The 19954-nt window shown below is 42.6% G+C and overlaps 1 protein-coding gene across 1 annotated transcript in view; it reads right to left on the minus strand.

Moving 5' to 3' along the window:
• The window catches only part of PCP4 (Purkinje cell protein 4), a 48893-nt gene that overhangs the window by 12683 nt on the left and 16256 nt on the right, over positions 1-19954 (minus strand). Inside the window, exon 2 of the mRNA XM_032101090.1 lies at positions 17994-18045. Within this exon, the coding sequence (XP_031956981.1) occupies positions 17994-18045 (52 nt within the window). The remainder of the gene's footprint in view (positions 1-17993; positions 18046-19954) is intronic.

The following is a 19954-nucleotide window of genomic DNA, read 5'->3' on the forward strand; positions in this document are numbered from 1 at the left end:
TTCTTTCTCATCAAATGAATTATTTAGCCCTTCTGAAAGGTACTACACTGAAACTGCAGCAGCTAAGAAATCTTGTTTGCTCCAAGAAGGAAGAAAATAAAATAAAGGTAGGCACACCTTCTCACACAACTCCATCTGTGTGCTCTGATCCCATGGGATGGAGAGGGAGAGAACGGCTCACCTTCAGTAGAGGGTCAAAATGAACATTTGTTCCCTCTGCTGAGATGGCCAGGGAAGCTGCCAGTTGTGCAGCTGATCTGGATCCTCTCACGTTCCCTCAGGAGCTGACTGAACAGTGTGCATACATTTTTCTTTTTATAGAAATATAGCTGAACAGACAAAAAAAACTGTATCAGCACCTCTCGCTCTCCTTTCAATTTAATTCAAAGATAGTGAATTTTTGTGTGCACTGTGTGCCTTTAAGTGCACATCAATAAGATTCCTTATACACCTCTAATAAGGGATTACAGTTAACACCAAGACAAGCAATATCAAATGCTTCATGTGAACAAGCAGCCAAATGACAGTTTCTGTGAGAACTGTAATTGAATTCACCAGCTACTGCAAACACCAAACCTCTGCTCTGCTATTTAGCTAAGAACAAGCCAGGTGATGGCTGCTGCCATCCTGAAGAGTGGAGGTGCTCCGAGGAACCTTGCTGCACCCAGCATGTGACAAAGGCAGCCAAAACAGGGCTGAGAATGCAGGAAGAATAAAATGTGTGAGTCAGATGTGCTGGGCGTCCATGTGTAGAAGATAAGAACCCTTTAAAAGGTATTTCCATGATTCTTGTGGCTGGTCCAAGCCAAGGAACACTGACATGAGACTGGAATCTGCACGCAGAGCTCAGAAAAACAAAGTGACCACCTCCTAGTGCAGTTCCCCAATGTGGTGCACTCAACAGAGAATTCAGATTTTACAGCACCATTACACACAAAAGTTACTGCTTCATCATTCCTTAATGGAAGAAATACAACCCCACCACACATCCTTGACATGTTTTTTTTCTCTCCCCTCCCCTACTGTGGAAACTGATGCTGAGGTGGACATGACTATTGGCTCTGAGGCACAACTGGAGCACAGCTCTGCTCTCCCACTGATTTCCTCTCCCAGAGTAATAGAAAAGACCTTACTGTCACATAGGACAATTTACTGTTTAGCATAAGGGAGTAAAACATGGCAGTGAATAGATCCTATAAAAGAGGGGGGAATTAATCCAGAAGGGCAAGGCGGCCTTCTGAGCAGCTTGTTCATTACTTAGAGGCAGTTACTGTACTGGGAGGCTAAAGCCTGGAATTCTAACAAGTCAATACCAAAGCTCAGTGGGATTTCTTGTCCCTGCCTGTAGCCTCTGTATTTATTGAGTGACGACTGATGGTTGTAGGGTAATATAATTTTCCAAGCCTTTCCAAAGCAGCAAAGATAATGAGCAAGGTCGAGCTCCAAAGCCACTACACAGTACTTCAAATCCTGCTTCTGCATTTTTTTTTCCTCTTTCCCCCATCTCATAAGAAAATAAAATTCCAAACCTTCTAGGTCCTAGGCACTGACTCAGCAACATCCTCTTTTGAACTGGATGCCATTTCAGATAAAGGGTGGAGGGGTTGTTCTCCCCTAAGAGTGCAGCCCTGACAAGCATCTGACAAGCAGCTGACTAATGTGCAGATCATTAAGGCTGGCTTGCAGTGGGCTTATTCTCAGGTGTGTAGCAAGGAGGAGTATCCACCTTTTTATAGCCTGTGTATTGATTATTCACACCCACACACCTTTTCATTTTTTTTAATGTGGGTAAAAGCAAGCATGCTTTTCCAATAAAGCCCCTGCGAAGGGAGAAAGCAGGTCCATATTCTGAGCTCTTTCACTACCATCAGGAGGTTATGGAGCAGGGAAGTGAAAATGCTCTCATTATCCTGACAGATGGTGCACTTAACAAACCCACACAGAACGCTGAGGACACAAAGAAGGTTGTACGTGCTGGAAGCGGGTGCATTTCCGAGCTGCCAGCCAAGTGGTGCTTGTGAGGTACCACACTGGCCCTCCAGCCTTGCTGCCTTCCAGTCCTCAGAGCTGGAACAAATCCGTTTTATTACCTGGAGCATTCCCTGACTCCTATCCTGCAACATCTTAAAGGAAGCTCAGAAAGTGTCCTCTGTAAATTCAATTTTTTTTTTTTTTTTTAATGTAAAAACATGTTAAGGCAAAACAAAACAAAAAGCAAGCTTTATTAATATGAGCTGTCTAGAAGAAAAGGAGGGTTCCTATTCATGTTATCTTGCTTTTCACCTCACTAAGTTTTCACCTGGTGCCTTTTAACAACGGCTATTTAAAATCAGTTTTATCCAGAGGGGTGGCCATTGATTTAGGTAAGTGCTGCAATTGCAATTAGAAAGTTATTAAACCCAGTGCCAGATAGACTAATTGACATGAAAATCTAACCAAGGCTGGGGGATAAAGGTTTCCCTCCTGCTTCAGCTCTAAGTTTATTGCATGCATAAAGCTATCTTAAAAGAACATTCAGGCTGCAAAGCTGAACATGAGAAAGTTAATAAATGACAAAATGAACCGATACCATTAGGCAAAATTAACTGAATCACTGAGTGGACAACTTTAATTTTTGACATTGAAACTTTCATGGTCTTAGGAGTGCAGTGTTTCCCAGATTTAAAGCAAAAAAAAAAGGTATTTTGATACAACATATGGACACCCACATGGCTCCTCAGCACGGCTGCCTGGAACTGTTAAATCCAACACCAGTTTTAATGGAGTAACAGGCAGAGGCGGGAGGCTGCTGTCCTGTTCCTGAATCAGCAGGAAAGGGAATGACTTGCAGATTTTTTGGGTGGGATTCATAAAGCTGATGGGAAGGGAACAATCAGAAAACTCTGATGCCTTCAGATGTGGTGGCTACTCCTGTTCCATCTCCTCTGTCCCAGCTCAGGGCCAGCCCCAGCTCTCCCCCAGCCAAGACGGTCACCACGGCTGCCAGCAGACCTCAACAATGCTGTGTCTTTATTTTGCTACTCCTGCTCCCCAAAACTGCACCAGGACATTCCCTAACCTCAAAATTCCAGCCCAGCCCCTTCCCACACCAGCTGACTCCTGCTCTCCTCCAGTTCTCACATGCCTGCTCATATTCCTCCCTCCCCATCCCAGCTTCCATCCCATAAGTTTCAAATCCTGCCTAATCCTCTGTGGTTCCAGCTTCCTGATGAGACCTACTGAACTCCTTTGTCATTCCATCCTTTGACCTCCCCGCTCCAGCTTCTGGGACCCTCTGCTTCCAAGGAAGGAGGCACATTTTTCCCTAAGCAATTGTGATGTTTTAGGAGCACAGAAAAGGCACGACCCTTCAGCTCCTGGCCAAAGCATCGCTGAATGTAGCAGCAATTAAGGAAAATGATCATTTCCTTAAGCCTTTCAAAGACAGTGTTGGTTTAATTGCTTTCGTGTTTACTATTTGGCCCAGTGATGTTGCGTTTTCATGGAAAAAAAAAATAATTAACTGCTTCACTGAACTCACACAAACGTAAGGCTTGTCCTTCGAAACATTTATAACTTGGCCTCTATAACAAACAGAAAAGTCACATCCCAGATGACAAATCTTACATTTCTGTTCAAAATGACAAAGGCTCGAAGCAGTCAGACAAAAGGCCATCAGAAATTGTTTTTAATTTCTTGATGTGCTAACATTTTGCTCAAGCCTCATTTTTGGAAACTACTAGAATGACTTTGCTGAACCCTTCCGAAATAATTCTGCTTGAGGCAAGCAATCAAAATAACAAATTTCAGCCCAAGCCATTGGATTTTGGCAAGGTTGTGTACAACTGAAAAGGGAGCTTTTAGCCAGCAGAGTTCAGCAGCTGTTAATCGGCCTTGCCACCAGTCCAGATTGCAATAAACAAAGTAAGTGCATATAATACCAGTGAAGGAATGTAAACTAAATGAAATAAAAGTTATGGATAGCTGGAAAATCGTTAAAAGGGATCAAAACCAGAGGGTGAATGTTACTCTGCTGGTGTTTTGAGAGTTGCCAATGATTTCTTGAAGATTTAAGCACAGGAAAAAAATTGAAAACAGTCGAGTCACTTAAAATGATTACATGGAAGACAAAAATTAATCTGAGTAGTCCTTTACACATTCTATGGTGAGGATTTCTCTCACATTTATCTCTGCTACTCATTTAAAAATTCTCTAGAAAACATTTTCCCTTGTGTGAATTTAAACCCTGACAGGCACCTTTTAAGGTCTGTCTGGATTTACAGACATGTCAGATTGTCAATAAAGCTGATCAGAAACAGCATCTGGGCTGACACACGCAGCTGGCCAACCTCAGATCATCTCTCCAGCCTGTATTTTCTGGTCTAGAGAGACCCATTCTTCCTCACCCTGTTTCTGAGGATTACAAGGACACGAGCTTACAAGCATCTAGAAGGACTAAACCTTTCATGCATTTCCTCTGCTTCAGGAAACACAAGCTGGGTCGGTGCAAGGAAGGACCTAAGTTGGGATTCACATCCCTCACCGCCTCCAAAGTGCTGGCATGTGCAGAATGCACAGGACACAGCACAGCCCACTCCCTGTTCCACTAAAACCCACCTAATTATCTTTACTGCTCAAATTTTAGATCTGCACGTAAACAGAACCAATTATTTTTTTTTCTCCTCTTTTGTCAGGAAACCCAATTATTTATTTCCTTCCTTCCTTCCTTCCTTCCTTCCTTCCTTCCTTCCTTCCTTCCAAATTCCTTCCAAATTCCTTCCTTCCAAATTCCTTCCGAATTCCTTCCGAATTCCTTTCTTCCTTCCGAATTCCTTCCAAATTCCTTCCTTCCTTTCCTTCCTTCCTCCCTCCCTTCCTTCCTCCCTCCCTTCTTCCCTTCCTTCCCAGAAAGAGAACAACTAAAAGCCTTCTTGTTTCTGTCTGCTCCTTTAAAAACTGTTCTGTCTCTTACTTCTGTTTCTCTTCTTTCAGGTGACTCCTCACCTGGCCCTTGTATAAACCTAGTCTTGGTAATGTTTTGTGAGACTGGAGAAAAATGAAAAAGTTCAGCTGAGGGTCACCATGACCCCGAGTTAGAGCATTAGTCAGGAACCTTCTTTTTGGCAAATGAATATTTTTTACTAATGACCCAGACTGCAAATTTGCCTGGGAAAATAGGAGGGAAAATTAGGTAGTTAGAGGGAGAAGCAGCACTTGACCCAGCTGTGCTGAGGAGACACAAAATTCTCGGGGGGGGAGGAGAAAGAATGAGAGGTGAGACACAAGAAATGAGGGAGACAGGAAGAGAGGCAGAGAAGACCCTACTTGTGGAAAAGATGAAAGGAAAACCACAGGTTTTATGAAGAAAGTAAGAAATAACTAACTTGATCCATCCTGGAAGCCTGGCCTGCCTGGTAGGAAGGACCAGGAGTTTGGATTCACCCCGGAGCATCCCACTGCACCACTCCTTGTTGCTTGTGACAAGGAGTCACAGTGGCAGTAAAATATCAACTTATACAAGCCAGTGACTGGTTAAGACCTTCAATATCATGAGTGAATGTGTCTTGGGCCTTGAAAAAACCAGCAGTAACCACTTCCAGAAGAGCTCTGCCAATGGGCACCGAGGATCTGAGTGTTTTCTAGTGCTTACCTTAATCTGTGCAGCCTCTCCTGACTAGCAAAAAGCAAAACTTCCTTTTTTTTAACCAAATCGATCAGTTTTTCTCCTGAAACATCTCAACGGTGGGGGCAGAACACCCTGGAGTTTTTTGAACTGCCTGGACTGAAAAGTCCACATTGCTTTTTGTTTTGTTTTGTTTTCTGGCATGCTTGGCCAAGCTTATCAAGTGTTTTGTCACATTCAGACAGCATCACTTACAACAACAAAAGGTATCTCTGACACCAGCAAAGGAGGCTGGCAGCTCTGGGCTGCATCACTCCCTATCTCAGCAATTACACTGAACTAAACAAAAGTAAACTCAGCCTTTTGCTGGCAGGCCAGAAACCCCACAAACACACAGCAGAAGAGAAGCAGCTGCTCTCTAACTCAGCTCAGGTTAATTGTTGGTTTTTCTACTCTGCAAGTTCAGTCAAGAAATTCAGCCTCAAACACGCATCACAGTACTACAGAGTCCTGCAGAAAACTACTTACAGCCACAGAAAATCACTGTGATGTCCAAAGAGTTGTGGGAAGCTCGAAGGGTCAAATTCATGGTAGTTATAAAACATTTCCATGCCAAGTTTCAAGTACATTTGGATCTATTTATAGTTATAGAAATTTATAGAAAACAGTAACTTCTTAGTGGTCTCACATAGTACCCACTCAAAAATAATGGCAGTTGTGGATGTGCTTATATTTAATTTCATTTAAACTTGAAACTTAGAACCGAACTGAGCTGGAATTACAAGCTCACACAAACAGATATGTGGGGAGAAACTACAAAGAAGCACTGGTATCCCTTGATGCAGCTTTCTTCACTGGCTTTTTTTGTGTCCATCATCTTCTACTGCAAGAAGAAAAAGAACAGTAAAAGGAAAGAAATAAGTATTCTAATACTAACCCAGTCTGGACTTCAGCCAGTCCACCATGTAATAGCAAAAATGCTAATGTTAGCTGCAGTAATCTTCTTAAGATGATGAATAGAGACCAAATAGCTACACTAATTCTGCTGCATCTGAGAACAGCTTCTAGACTCTGTTGTTCCCAAGGTTTGCCTGTGGCACAGGCAGGAATGGGGGGAATTGCCAAAAATTACATTTTCTTTTTGATGTTCTTCCATACTGGAATGGTTCTGAGCTGAGCGACCTCCAGAGGATGCCATCCCATGACTTAAGTCTTTTGCTCTTTATTTCTGTGGTCCCTCCTGTGAAAACCATAAATATTTAAACAAGAATTGTGACCCTTTTCTCTGGCACAGGGAAAAGCTTCAAAGAGGTCCAGCAGTCAGAGCAGACAACGTCCACCAAACCTCCCACACCTGGTCTCGCTGGGAAAATGACACAGGAATATATGCTATTGTTTATGGATCATTAATCTCCAAACTTCTTCCCACTGGGGTCTAGAAAAGCCATTTCTTTCTCTCTAATTTGACAGAGGAAGGAATTTAAGCCAAAGAAGTTTGTCTGAGACGAGACCAAGTGGTGCTGATGGAGGGAATGATTGACTGGCAAAGCCCACGTCTTGCCCTCTGCTGACAGCATCCATCATCCTTTGACAGAAAAGATCCAAACCTACACTTCTTCCATTTGTCTTCTTACCTTCTTGGCTAAAATAAGCCAGGGATTCTTTTTCCCCCATTTTCTCCACATCTTTGCCTGCCGGAGGCAGACCTCACACGAGAGACACAGAGCTCTCACCAGAGACATAGAGTTTTGTTGGGAACAGATTCACTGGAAAGGTCACCAAGAAATTTCTGCCAGTGACAAATACAGCTGCCTGCTTGATGAATACAATCATTAGGTGAGACCACAATGCACGTTTTCTGCTAGGAATTATTCTGCTGGCTGCTAGACCCAGAGGTGGCTGCTTCAGGACACCAAACAGCCTTGGATCCAGCTCTGTCTCAACATCCTTCCCTCAGTGGGTTCTGTCCCCTGGTTATTTGAGGTGAAAAGAAGGAGGTTATCTGATCCTCACCTGTGCTGTATGACCCTGGATAAGCCAGGATGGGGGTTTATGTGCTCCCAACATTCCCCAGGATGGGCCCCAAATGCAACTGGAGATTTGGAATATACACAGGTGTATCCACATCTTCCCTCAAAGGTACCACACCTGATAACCTACACTCAACTCTGAAATCAAAGGCCACAAGAATAAACAATTCTTCAAGCTTAATTAATCTCACCTCTCCCATCCTTCTGTTTGGTTCTGTTACACAACAAAGGATGTAGCCCAGAATTTTCTCCGCAGCTAATCCCTGTTGCCCAGAATTATCTCCATGGCCAATCCCTGTTTCCTGTCAGACACCTGGGTCAGAAACTCTGCAGTGTCTGTAGGCCCTGTAAAATACATTTTAGGTGTCTGTCAGTACACAGATCTTTAACTTAGATTAGGAGCTGCAGGGATAGTTACTGTTGGATCAGCACAGGCACATAATGAATTCCAAAATCCTGCAATAACGTGTTGTGTTCCTGGCTATTAGCCTGGGTTTTAATTAGTTTGAGCTAATGAATATATTTGTACATGTCCTTTTTTATTGGCAGCTTTTACAGGAGTAGCAAATTGGTCACTGTGGAGTGCCAGTGTTTCACTAAAACCTAAGGAATAATTAATGCTTTCTCCACCTAGAGTCAACCAGCAGTCTCAGGGGGTTTTAGGTATAAATTAGAATGAAAGATGAGATACTCAAAATACAGTTAGAGAACTCATTCATCAATGGTGATTAAATAATGTCACTGTGAGACCTTGGAGAAGTGCTGAGAGCTGATTTCCAGCTCTGGAATACCCACATCATCTCCCAGGAGCTGCCAGAGCACCCTGCCCTACTTTTTTTCCACTGTGACTTTCAAAATGCCTTTTCCATACCCGGTGCTATCCAACTTTCTTCTGTTCTTGGAAATTCCTCCTTGGAAAATATGTATTTTTCTCAGTCTTTCCTACTCATAACCCACTGTGGGCTGGGGGAAAAAGGAACCAATACTAAGAGTGCTTGGCTAAAGCAAATGCTTCCATCAAATCCAGTATCCTGGCTAACAAAATCCTCAAGCCAGAAAATATTTGGATGTTTTCACATCCGTATTTCCACTGAGAAAATGGCTGTGAGAGCTGGCATGAGGTGGTCAGGATAAGTCAAACCTGAATAAGGATAGAGCTGCTTGAGATGGATTTAAGGAGAAATTAAATGTCCAGGTCCAAACCAGACATTCTGAAATACCCTGCTGAGCATCCACTTAACTCCAGAGATAGACAAAGAATTATTTTATTTATTATTTATTATGTAATTTTTATTATTTTTAATGTTAGTATTACCCACAAATTCCTCAGCCTTGAGAGAGCTAAGCAAATTAGAAGCCTAAATCAGATTAAGATCTATGAACACCAGGCTCTCCAGAGGAGCTCATTCTGATAAGCACCACGTCACAAAAAAATACATTTTTCTCTGTTGAGAACAAACAGAGCTTTAGGTCTCTCACAGAGATGTGCACCCAGAGAGCCAGACATGAAGAATTTCACCCCAAACTTAGAGAGAGAGGCAGAGAACCCAAGACACGTGTGGGGCTGACTTTGAGACACCCCTCTCTTCCCTCGGACAGGCGACCTAAGCATTTTACATAAGGTCCTGAAATAATCTCTGAGCACGGGGACTGAAGGTGAAGTGTTGTGCTGGTTCCTGATGCAGCATCTAATTCCTTCCTGCAGCCCTGACTGCTTTTTGTTCTGGCCACCAGTTCAGCAAAGGAGCACATTTTCATCATGTCTGTAACACTCCTGCTGTTCTAAATTCTGGTGCCTGCTTACACAAGGGAGCCTGATAACACCAAATTACAAGCTAATTTTGGAGCATCGAGCTAAGTGCCGCAAGACAGCTGTGTGCTACAAATTAAAATCTTAAAAACCTTCAGAAAAAAAACGAATGATTAATCATTTACCGAATTTCTAACGGAGGAACTCGTAAGTAGAAAAGTATTTTCATTCCATTTACAAACGCAAGTCAGAAGGAAACAAAAGCCTGTGGTGTGAAGTAAAGCAGGTCTGTGTACAGTCGTGTGTGTACAGTCAAAAAGAAAAGTGATGTTTCCACAACAGTAAATCCTGGTAACCACTGTTGGGCATTGATTGTGTTCCTCTTTCATTTTTCACTTCCACTAAATTAAAAAAACATGCTGCTCAGCTATATGCACCTCTTGTAGCCTTTTAATCATCTGTTGTTAGTGTCGGGGAACGTGGAGAGAGGAATCTCCAAGTTGTGCCAGTCTGCCCAGCTCCATGGATTCCCAATGTAAATATTCCATCTCCCACATCCCATTGACTCTGATCCTGACACACCCCAAACCATCCCTGATGATGCAGGGGCAAATTCATTTCAGAGGAAATTTTATAGGGTTATTGAGGGGCTGGCTTGAGCTGTGTCCTCCCTTTGGGTCACCACCAGCACCAAAGCAGAACTAAAGGCTCCTTCTCCCAGGAGAGCCCATTTTCCAGGCAGTGCACATTTGTGGCAGCCAGCCAGTTATGTGCCAGTCATGGAAAGAAGGCTCCTTCTCCCTGGTGCACAGTCAGGCAGCTCACTGATAATTACAGACTGATTTCCAGAAGAAATACGGCACTTGTCAAAGGCATCATTTCAATTCTGTCTTTCCTCATTAACACTTGATGGGAACTCCAGTGTATTTATGACTCATCCAAAAGGCAAAATCCACCAGCATCACCACAGCTTTATTTTCTTTCATTTAATTTGATTTTTTCTTCATTTCTAATCACTTTTTTTTTTTTTCCCCCTAATGATCTTGGCTGATTTTCCAGCCAGTTTCTCAGGAAGGAGATGGGCTACCACTACCTTCCAGGTGCTCAAATACCCACTTACTGAGACACCTCATGATGATTTCCTTGGGCTGCTCCTGATCTCAGCACTGCAGGAATGCTGCAGTTCTACTGACTTCTACCTCCTGCAAAGGAGCAGACTGTGAGGGACCATACAGAAATATATATAACTCCTATACATGTGTTCATCTCTCACATTTTTAGAAATGCAGCCGGATTTTTGGATGCACTCGGTTTGAGAACATCGCATCCACGCAGGCACACAAGCTTCCCGAGCTGTGTGCAGGCACTGTGTGCAAAACAAAGGTCCCACAAATTAATCAAGTTGCTCTCCTAGCAAGCTGGAAAGTAAGAGGTGGACCAGGGCAAGAATTGTTATTGTTATCTCTATTTTTAAATACTTGGAAGACACTCAGTTACTATGGTGGTGAGGACCATATAAGTACCTAGACAGATTCATTGGTGGCAGGAGTATTAAGTGTGAAGATTCTCCATGTCAAAGGTACCAGTTAATAGGAGCTTTTCCCTCTATGGGGAAAAAAAAAAAAAAGATAGATCTCTTTTGAAATAATTTCCCATTTCCCATTTTTTAAGTCTTTAATGAGCAGGTTTAAAAAGCTGAAATTGTTATTCTATGCTTGTGCTGTTCTGCTCTGTATTTTTTTTTTCCTTGTGGGACTTCTGCACTAAAAAAAGAAAAAAGAAACCCAAAATGTGCAAGAAAAAGCTGCATAATTAACATTATATAGCAACATACAGACAGACACCCTTCATGTGAATAGTGCTATATTTTTTGTGTGGGAAGATGGACTTATTTGGGAGTCACGAGAGTGGTTATAAATGATACACAAAATGAAAACTTGTGGGGAATTCCAGAGCCAAGACACAGGCCAGACTACAAGAGCACAGCTGTTAATTGATGAAACGTTTAATAAAATCCTTTTTTTTTTAAGATGCTTCTGCCTAAACATGTAAAAAACGAAAGCTCCTCATTAGCAGATGAGGTGAAGCTGTAATGCACAGTGTCAAAGCCAACTTGTCAGATAACAGAAAAATAAGAACAATATCTACTCTTTTAGAAGTATTTCTTCAGTTTAGTTCAGATACATTGATTAAACTCCTCCAGAGGCTCCTCTCCATGAAACCAGATGATCACTGCACATGGACAGGCACACATGGGTATAGGTGAAGTTTCAGTGCAGAAGGTGCCCACATTATCTCAAACACACATAAAAAACATCACTTTAGAAGTTTTTGTTTCTGAATCAACACCAAAAATTGTGTGTCAGAGAATGTTTGTGAACAGTCCTTCATTGCCATCACTGCCCCAAATAAAGAAGCACACAGTATCCCTCTGGAGAGGACTCATGCCCATCCCTGGCCTCCAGAAATGGAAATTCACCTAGGAGAGGAAATAAAGTCCATGTATAATTCCCTTCTCTTCCTTTCAGCATCCTCTCCAGGGAAGATCTGTGAACAATCCCAGAGCCTTGTTATTAAAGGCTCAATCTGCCTTTAGCTGAGCCCTGCTGGCTGCCTGCAGGGACGGGCACATTCCTTGATTCCACACACCAGGCTGGGCAAAGGAAGAGGAGGGGACCTGAGACATCTTTGGTTTGGTTCTGGGCAAACTTTCTGTGCAGCTGTCCCCAGGCAAGTTCCTAAACTGAAACTCAGCAGTTTCCTGCAGTGTCTTTGCCATGTCTTGAGATGGGATTCATCTAGAACTGTTCACTTGGGACTTTTTCTCCTCTCATCTGATCCACCCTCAGCTACAGATCAGAGTGTTGAGTTCTCACAGGATTTTTACACCTTCCTCTGAGCCTGAGTGATCTGTACATGACCGAACACAACTTATGTAACCATGCTGAGGGTTCAGACACTTTTGTATTTAGGCTCTGTGAAGGTGTTATGGTATTTGGTGGTTGCAGACTTGTCTGGGAATGTTGCTGAGGCACAGACTTTTTATTTTAAGAGATGTAGGATGAGGTACAACAAATCATTCTCATTTCACTTCCCAAATCCCCACTAGTACTGGCTAGACTGGATGAGATAGGACAGAATTTGGCTTTGGATATAGGCTGAAAGTAGAATGAGAGAGACTGCATTACTGGGAGATCATATCCCTTGAAGCACCACTTAAAAGGGATGAGAGAACTTTCACCATAGTGAAAAGAGACAACAAGGCAAGCTAATTTCTGCGCCCACTCTCAACCTATCACCCAGGAAAACTCAATATTATACCTTCATCCAGTACTCCCCATCCTAACTTCTGATTAGTGCTGTGGGGGTGAAATATCAGAGAGCAGCAGTTTGAAAGGGTTAGGGTGGTTTTTTTCACATTGATTCAGCAGTTGCTTGCAATACTTAAGATTCATCTTTTGCTGCACAAGCAATGTTTTGTGGGAAAGAAAATGTATGAGCATTGCAATGCAGCAGTTCAGGCTCTGTCCCTTCCTTGGAAAAAAAATGTGACCTCCAGGCCCAGGAAGATACAGCAAACCATGTTCCATGAGGCTCTTTGAATATTTATACAAATTACCCTCATGTGTTCCCCTCCCTTCCTCAAAATCGTTTTTTTCCACCAGTAAGTTTATTTGCAGGGCTGTTCCCAAAAACAGCACATTTTTTACGCAGTCATTGGAGAATATTAGTGGAAAATTAATTTTGAGTTCTTAAAGAGATATTTATATTAGCCCATAGTACAATAAAGATCCTGGCCTCTAGCCAGGAACTGAAGCTCTATTAAGCTAAGCACTCTACATAAATAACGATGAAGATTATTATTCACTCTGTCGGATCTGGCAAGATTTCTTTTTTTATTCCTGAGTGCAGTGAGCAGAATTTCCCAAATTTCTTGAGCAGAGGAAGTGGGTGAATGGACTGTTGATAATACTGCAAGATGCCTACCCCTCTACCAGGAAAGCTTACTAGAGAGAGATCTCTATTCTCCCACACAGGATTGCTTTACAATTATTTACCATTACCCTAAATGTTTTCTAGAAGCATTCAGACTGAAGTGACTCCATTTTAGATGCAAAATATAAGAATTTACTTTATTAACTCTACTGTTTCTTCATCTTTATGTACAGGCATCCCATGGACAGGATGAAACACAGAATATTTATTCATGTATAATTTTCTGAACGCCCCAAAGCAGAGCTCATACACTGACAAGTGTTTGGGAATGAAAAGAAACTGAAAATACAACTGACCATCTTGCTGTGATCGGATTAATCCACCATGACATCTCAGTTCATGCAAAACCTACTCATTTTCATTTCACTCAGAGCCAGGAAGGCATAGAATTCATCCCATGAAAACACTTATTTTGTTATTATAAATATTCATGTTACTGAATGATAAATCTCATCTTCCAAGAAAAATTAATAATACCAATTAATAATCACATGCTTTATGTATTTTGAGAAGAAAGGGCGAGATCTATTAATAGGAAAAACAGTGATTCTAAATTTGAAGACAGAAATAATTGGTTCTGATGCAATTGTTTCCCTGGCAGTTGTGCTGGGCTATTAAGGAGTAGATTGCATGAGAGCAGCTTGCAAATTGCACCACAAGAAAAAAACAACACAGGGCAATGTGAAACACAAGAAGTGACAAGTGTTAACCTACAAAGGAACTTTGTGACATTGCCAAGGTCACAGAGAAGAATCATTTATTCACTAATAGCCAGGGGGGAACATTCTGTTTGCATATTTGCATCTGCAAATATGATTGTCCCGACTAATCAAACCAGGTGGGCATAAAGGAAATTACAGCTTCTTATCCCACACTGAGCTGTGTGGGAATAGTAGTGCTGTCTTCCCTTTGGATTTTCTTCCACAGAGAACAGCGTTTATGTAACAGGTTTACAAGCTAAGTTTGCAGTTTCACAAATAAGTATCTCTTGGGTTTCAGGTAGACTGAGGTCCTTCAAGGTCCCAGTGAGGTTATGGGTTCAATACTGGGCCCAGATTGTTTAAGTTGTTCATCAGTGACTTGGATGAAGGGGCAGAACCTCCTCAGCAAGTCTGATGATGACACAGAGCTTGGAGGAGCAGCTGATCCCCGTGAGGGCTGTGCAGCCCTTCAGAGGGATCTCAGTAGGTTGGAGGGATGGGCAGAGAACTGTCAGAAATTCAGCAAGGGCAAATACAGGCTCCTGCACCTGGGAATAAATAACACAGCACAGGCTGGGGGTGACCTGCTGGAGAAGGATCTGGGAGTCCTGAGGGACAATGAGCTGTCCCTGAGCCAGCAGAGTGTCCTGGGGGACAGGAAGGCCAATGGGATCCTGGGGTGCACTGGGAAGAGCATTCCCAGCAGGTCAGGGTTATCCTGCCCCTGTGCCCAGCCCTGGAGGCACCTCTGGGGTGCCGTGCCCAGCTCTGGCTCCTCAGCCCAGCAGGGCCAGGGAGCTCCTGGAGCGGGGCCGGCGGAGGCTGCGCAGCTGAGGAAGGGCCTGGAGCAGCTCCGTGCCCAGCACAGGCTGAGGGAGCCGGGGCTGCTCAGCCTCGAGAGGAGCCCCAGCTGAGAGGGGCCCTCAGCCCTGGCTGTCCCTGGCTGCAGGGAGGGCTCAGGGCAGGGCCCGGGCTCTGCTCCGGGGCCCGGCAGCGGCACCAGAGCCACGGGCAGGGCCTGAGCCCGGCAATTGCCCTGCACAGGAGGCAGAACTGCTGCCCTGGGCAGGGCCAGCCCTGAGCAGATTGGCCACAGAGGCTCTGGGGTCTCCCCCCTGGGGATATTCCAGAGCCATCTGGACACAACCCTGTGCTCTGGGAGCAGGGAGGTGGCACCAGATGTCCCCCTGTGGTCCCTTCCATCCTCATCCATCCTGTGTGTGCAGCAGCACAGCCCCTGCTGCTGATGGGAGGTTTGCTAAGAGCTGCCACTGCTGCTCTGGGGTAGGAGCTAAATAAAATTAAGGATAGACTGTTCCTGTCTAAGGAGGGTCAAACAAGAAAATGCATTTGTGTCTACCCAAACTATCCCTGCTATAAAAAGGAATCCTCGGAGACTGAATTTCCCTGAGTGCTGCATGGTGACAGCAAGGCCATAGATGTCTTCAAAGAGGGAGACTGCTGATTGCCATGGTCATTATTTTATTTTCTTCAGTTTCAACCTAACCTAGAGGCGGGCCCAAAATTCATTTCTACTGCAGTGCACGAACAAAGCTCAACCCCACAGTGTCTCTGTGTGAATCAAACCCTGAGAAAAGCCAAGCATCTTTATTTGTTGTTTGGGCCAGTTTTCAGCAGCTTTTCCTAATCTGTAAACAGAGCAAAGACGGCAACCAGACCAGTTTGCCTTTGCAAACATTGTCAGAGCATGACTTCTCTTTCTTTTGCTTTCTTTTTATAAGATGAAAGAGTTTGTTTGCTTCTCCACCCTCCCTCCTTTTCAACAAGAGGGAAACAAGAGGGAAAGTTTCCTTTTGACAGGGAAACAAACACTTGAAGAAGAGGCTAATAACATTTAAGACATGGACATATTGCTGACTTCTGGCCAAAAAAACATGGAACAGAGGATTTATATTGTGTATGTAGGTTTACAGCACACCCCAATTTTCAGAGCAATAAATCACTGCTTGGGTTCTAACCACACAGAGCTAATAAGGACAAAGAGTTACACATTTCTGCCTCTTTGATTTAGCATTCAATTTCAGGTTCAAAGTTCTGATTCTGCTTTATTTTTATGCAAGCATGTGGGCTGGGGAGATCAAGAGGACTCTATTCCTCTCCCCTGCTGCTCCTGTGTTTTATGTAGGTGACAGCTTTTCTGCTATAATTTCATTACAAAAAATAATTGGTATCTCTTTGCCAAGATTAACTGTGCATCTGCCTCTTTATGTTACACATAAAATTATGCCACAACTAGAACCATATATATTTTTGAATTAATGATGCAGCCCTTGCTCACTCAAAATCCCCACTAAGAAAAAAAAAATTGCTTTTAAAAAGGCTGCGGGGTCAGTAAATCTAAGCTAAACTTGACAACAGGACTATTTTATTTGGGAAGAAATTTTTATTTGGGAAAGAAATTCAAGGCAAATGAGCTGAGTTCATAATGTGCTCAAACAGAAAAGAGAAAAACATGCTCCCCATGCTGCCCGAATGGCTGACATAATTTTGCTTGCTTTCCTTCCCTGTTAACTTGAAAATGCAAATTGCTTTGCTGTCAGGGTACATTTGTTCCCACTAATTCAAGACACTATAACAAGCCAAAATATTTATTTGGGTTTTTTTTTTTTCCACTCCAATTTGTGTTTTCTCATAGTGGGAGCATCATCTACGGATTTCATTTACTGAAACATTATGCAAACAGCCCTTACGGGAAAGTCACCTCCCTGTAATAGGAAAAACTATTCATAAAGAAAGACTCTTAATGCTCTAGGATGTGTTGCCTCAAAGGGCCCAAAAATTCTAACTCTGACCAACGTGAAAGGCCAAAACACACATCCAAAATAACTGCTCAAATGACCCATTTGGAAAAGCCTTGGCTTTTCAGAGAAGGGACTCGGATTCTTCCTGCTGTTCAGGGGATGGGATGGACACAGAACACATTCTTTTAATTAGAACTGGATGAGCAAACAGAAAGCAGAGAGCATATTTATAGTTCAAGCCTCCTTCTGATGCTCCCTCTATTTTAGCTGGGTATATTAAAAAGAAAATCAAAATTGTTTAATCTTTTCCCTTGAAAAATGTTTCTGATGGTAATCAGATTTTAATCAATTATCATTTGTGTGAAAAGCATTTCTGCTCCTGTAGGAAATAAAATGAGATTTCAGCTTAAAAAAAACCCCAAACAATTACTGTTTTCCTGAAAATTCAGTTTTGCATTCTTCTGGGGGAAAAAAAAAAAATCAACGTTTTTTAATTAGAATTGTTTGTGCCCCTTGAAGGTCTGAAATTGGTTTCTGCCAGCCCCTTTATTAAGGTCTGAAAAAGCCCCATGAGTCACCCCTTGGAGGAGTGGAGATGAGTCCAGCCTCACTCCAATGACGAAATTCAGAGCCTCTTTGCCATCTGGTCCTTCCATGGGAGCTGCTCCATCCATAGCTTCTCTCTAGCAACACTCAAATAAGCTCTAAACAAGTGGATTCTAACTTTGGTATCTTAGTTCTGGGCCTAAAATTAGGTGGGATTAATCACACTGCAGAAACTCTATCAGCAAATCCATTTCTCTTCACCTTCCTCATTCATGGAGCAGCTCATAATACCTCACCTTGTTTTTTGGTGTCCTTTTCACACATATCTCATCTTGTTTTAGTCTCATTTGTCTCTGCTCTGACTTCTTTGAAGTCCTTAAGTTTACCACTTACACACTCAGAAGAGAGACTCTACTTTAGCAAAGGGTTTAAACATACAAGTAAAAAGAAAACAAACCCTCTGAAGTCCTTCCAGTTTCTCAAACACAATCAGAAGGTAATTTATGACACCAAAGCCTTCGCTACGGACACCTGTCACTAGAGTAAAAAGTATTTTGGCTCCATTTTACTCAGTATTCTCCATCCAGAAATAAAGTCAACCCTTACCATTCTCACCAGACGTCTTGTCTTTCCCATTTGTAGCTCCGGTTCCTTGTCTCTGTTAGGGGGAAAAAAACACAAAACAAGAGGTTAGGACACACTTGAACATGCATTTTCCCCTTGGAATTCCTGGTAATTACAGCCTGATTCCTCCTCAGTATGTTGGATTATCCATTCACCCTCATGCAATGTTGTTTTGAGACGCTGCCAGTGACACAGGAATGTTTAGTTCCATTTAAAGGTTGGACTCTGTGATCCTGGAGCTCTTTTCCAATATAAAAGGCTCTGATTTAGGTCCAGCTGCACCACTACGTGTGCCCCTGGATGTAATTATAGCAATGAGTGATATATATGTGTGTAATCAGGTTCCCAGCAGCGCAAGGGAATGAGAGCTACAATGCAGCATTTCATTTCTTCAGCTCCCTGCTGTGCCTCCCCTTCCATGACGCAGGAGGACTACAGGGAAGTCATGAGGTTTTGCAGGGACAAAATTATAAGGGTCAAAGCCCAGCCTGAAGTAAATGTGGCCAATGCCACAAAAAAGACACAATAACAATGTTCCCTAGAAATACATTAGCAACAAAAGGAGGGCTAGGGAGAATCTCCATCCTGACTTGACTTTGGCTAGAAGATCCATTTTCTGCTTTGGCCACGAGAGAAGATGGAACTTCCACTTTAACTCACTGTCCAAGGAATAGCCTCCTGATTTCCATGAAAAAGAACTGATTTAAATCACTCTGCCAACTAACAGGAGGCAAAACACCAGGGCAGTCGAAATAGTCACAGTGGCAGAGTACTGGAGTGGTCTCAATAGTAGGGGACTTTCTGGCTTAGGAATGGTCACTCTATGAAAATTATTCTGCATCCCCCAGAGAAAGCATCTCAAGGTGGATTAAGGTACTTCAGCCTATGGCAAATTTACATTCCTTATGCAAAATTATTCATACTTGTGTGTGTTACTGAAATAGAACTGAAGAAATCGTCCTCTAGGGTTGTCCACGTAAAAATCTGGGAGTATAAAACTCAGAGAATAAATCCAGCTGCACTCAGCCATCAGAGGCAGCACATCCTCAAGCACCAGGGAAGTGAACAGGTACAGGAGCACTGCAAACCAAATGGTTTTTACCAGCATCTGGACAGTCATGTGGATTCTCCTATGAAAATGCATACAGCCATACACTTGTCTGAAGGCATTTTCTTTAAAATTTCTGGTTAAAACCTTCTCTGCTTTGGCTTCTGTCTTTTGCCTTCCCAAGCAGTGGTATTTCCAAGGTGTATTTTGTATATAGAGCTAATAATGAGGTAAGTACAAAATCTTCATGTGTGCTCTTAGCTCTGATATGGACAATGAAAATACTTTTTTTTTCTCCCTGGAGCCTCAGAGCCAAGACAGAAACTTGGCCAATAACAGAGAATGGGATTCTAAAGGGATAAACACCTTTGATAAAAGCATAAGTTACCAACAGCCAGAAATCAAAAAACCACCCAACAAGCAGTTTTGCCTTGTGCCTTTATTTAAAGTTTGGTTAATACTTCCATGTTTCAATTCTAAACAGCACTTTAAAGAAGATTTTATTGTGTTCATTTACAAAATACCTTATTTTTTCTATCAATAAAAAGGTACCTATATTCCTTTTTTCCTCCCCTGCATATTTTTAAATGCTTTTTCAAGTTGTCTTATTTCCTGAGCATTTCAGGCTGTGCTACTTAGGCTTTATGAAAGCTTCTCTTTCCTCCCTAGGCTATACCTGTCAGGTTCAGTCTGCTTATGATGGAGTGCTGGAATATGGATTCACACATTTATTTCGTGTCTCGAGATTTCCCCTCGGGGAGAGCAGAATGTTGTCAAAGAAAAAGAATAAAAACTTGGGTTTGGTAAATGAAGGTTTTTCTATTCATGAGGTCATGGTATTTTTCTTTAAGTCTGAAATCAGTTGCAATATTCTGCAGCCATTTTTTTGATTGGT

This window comes from Corvus moneduloides, chromosome 2, assembly GCF_009650955.1.
Source record: "Corvus moneduloides isolate bCorMon1 chromosome 2, bCorMon1.pri, whole genome shotgun sequence".
NCBI lineage: Eukaryota > Metazoa > Chordata > Aves > Passeriformes > Corvidae > Corvus > Corvus moneduloides.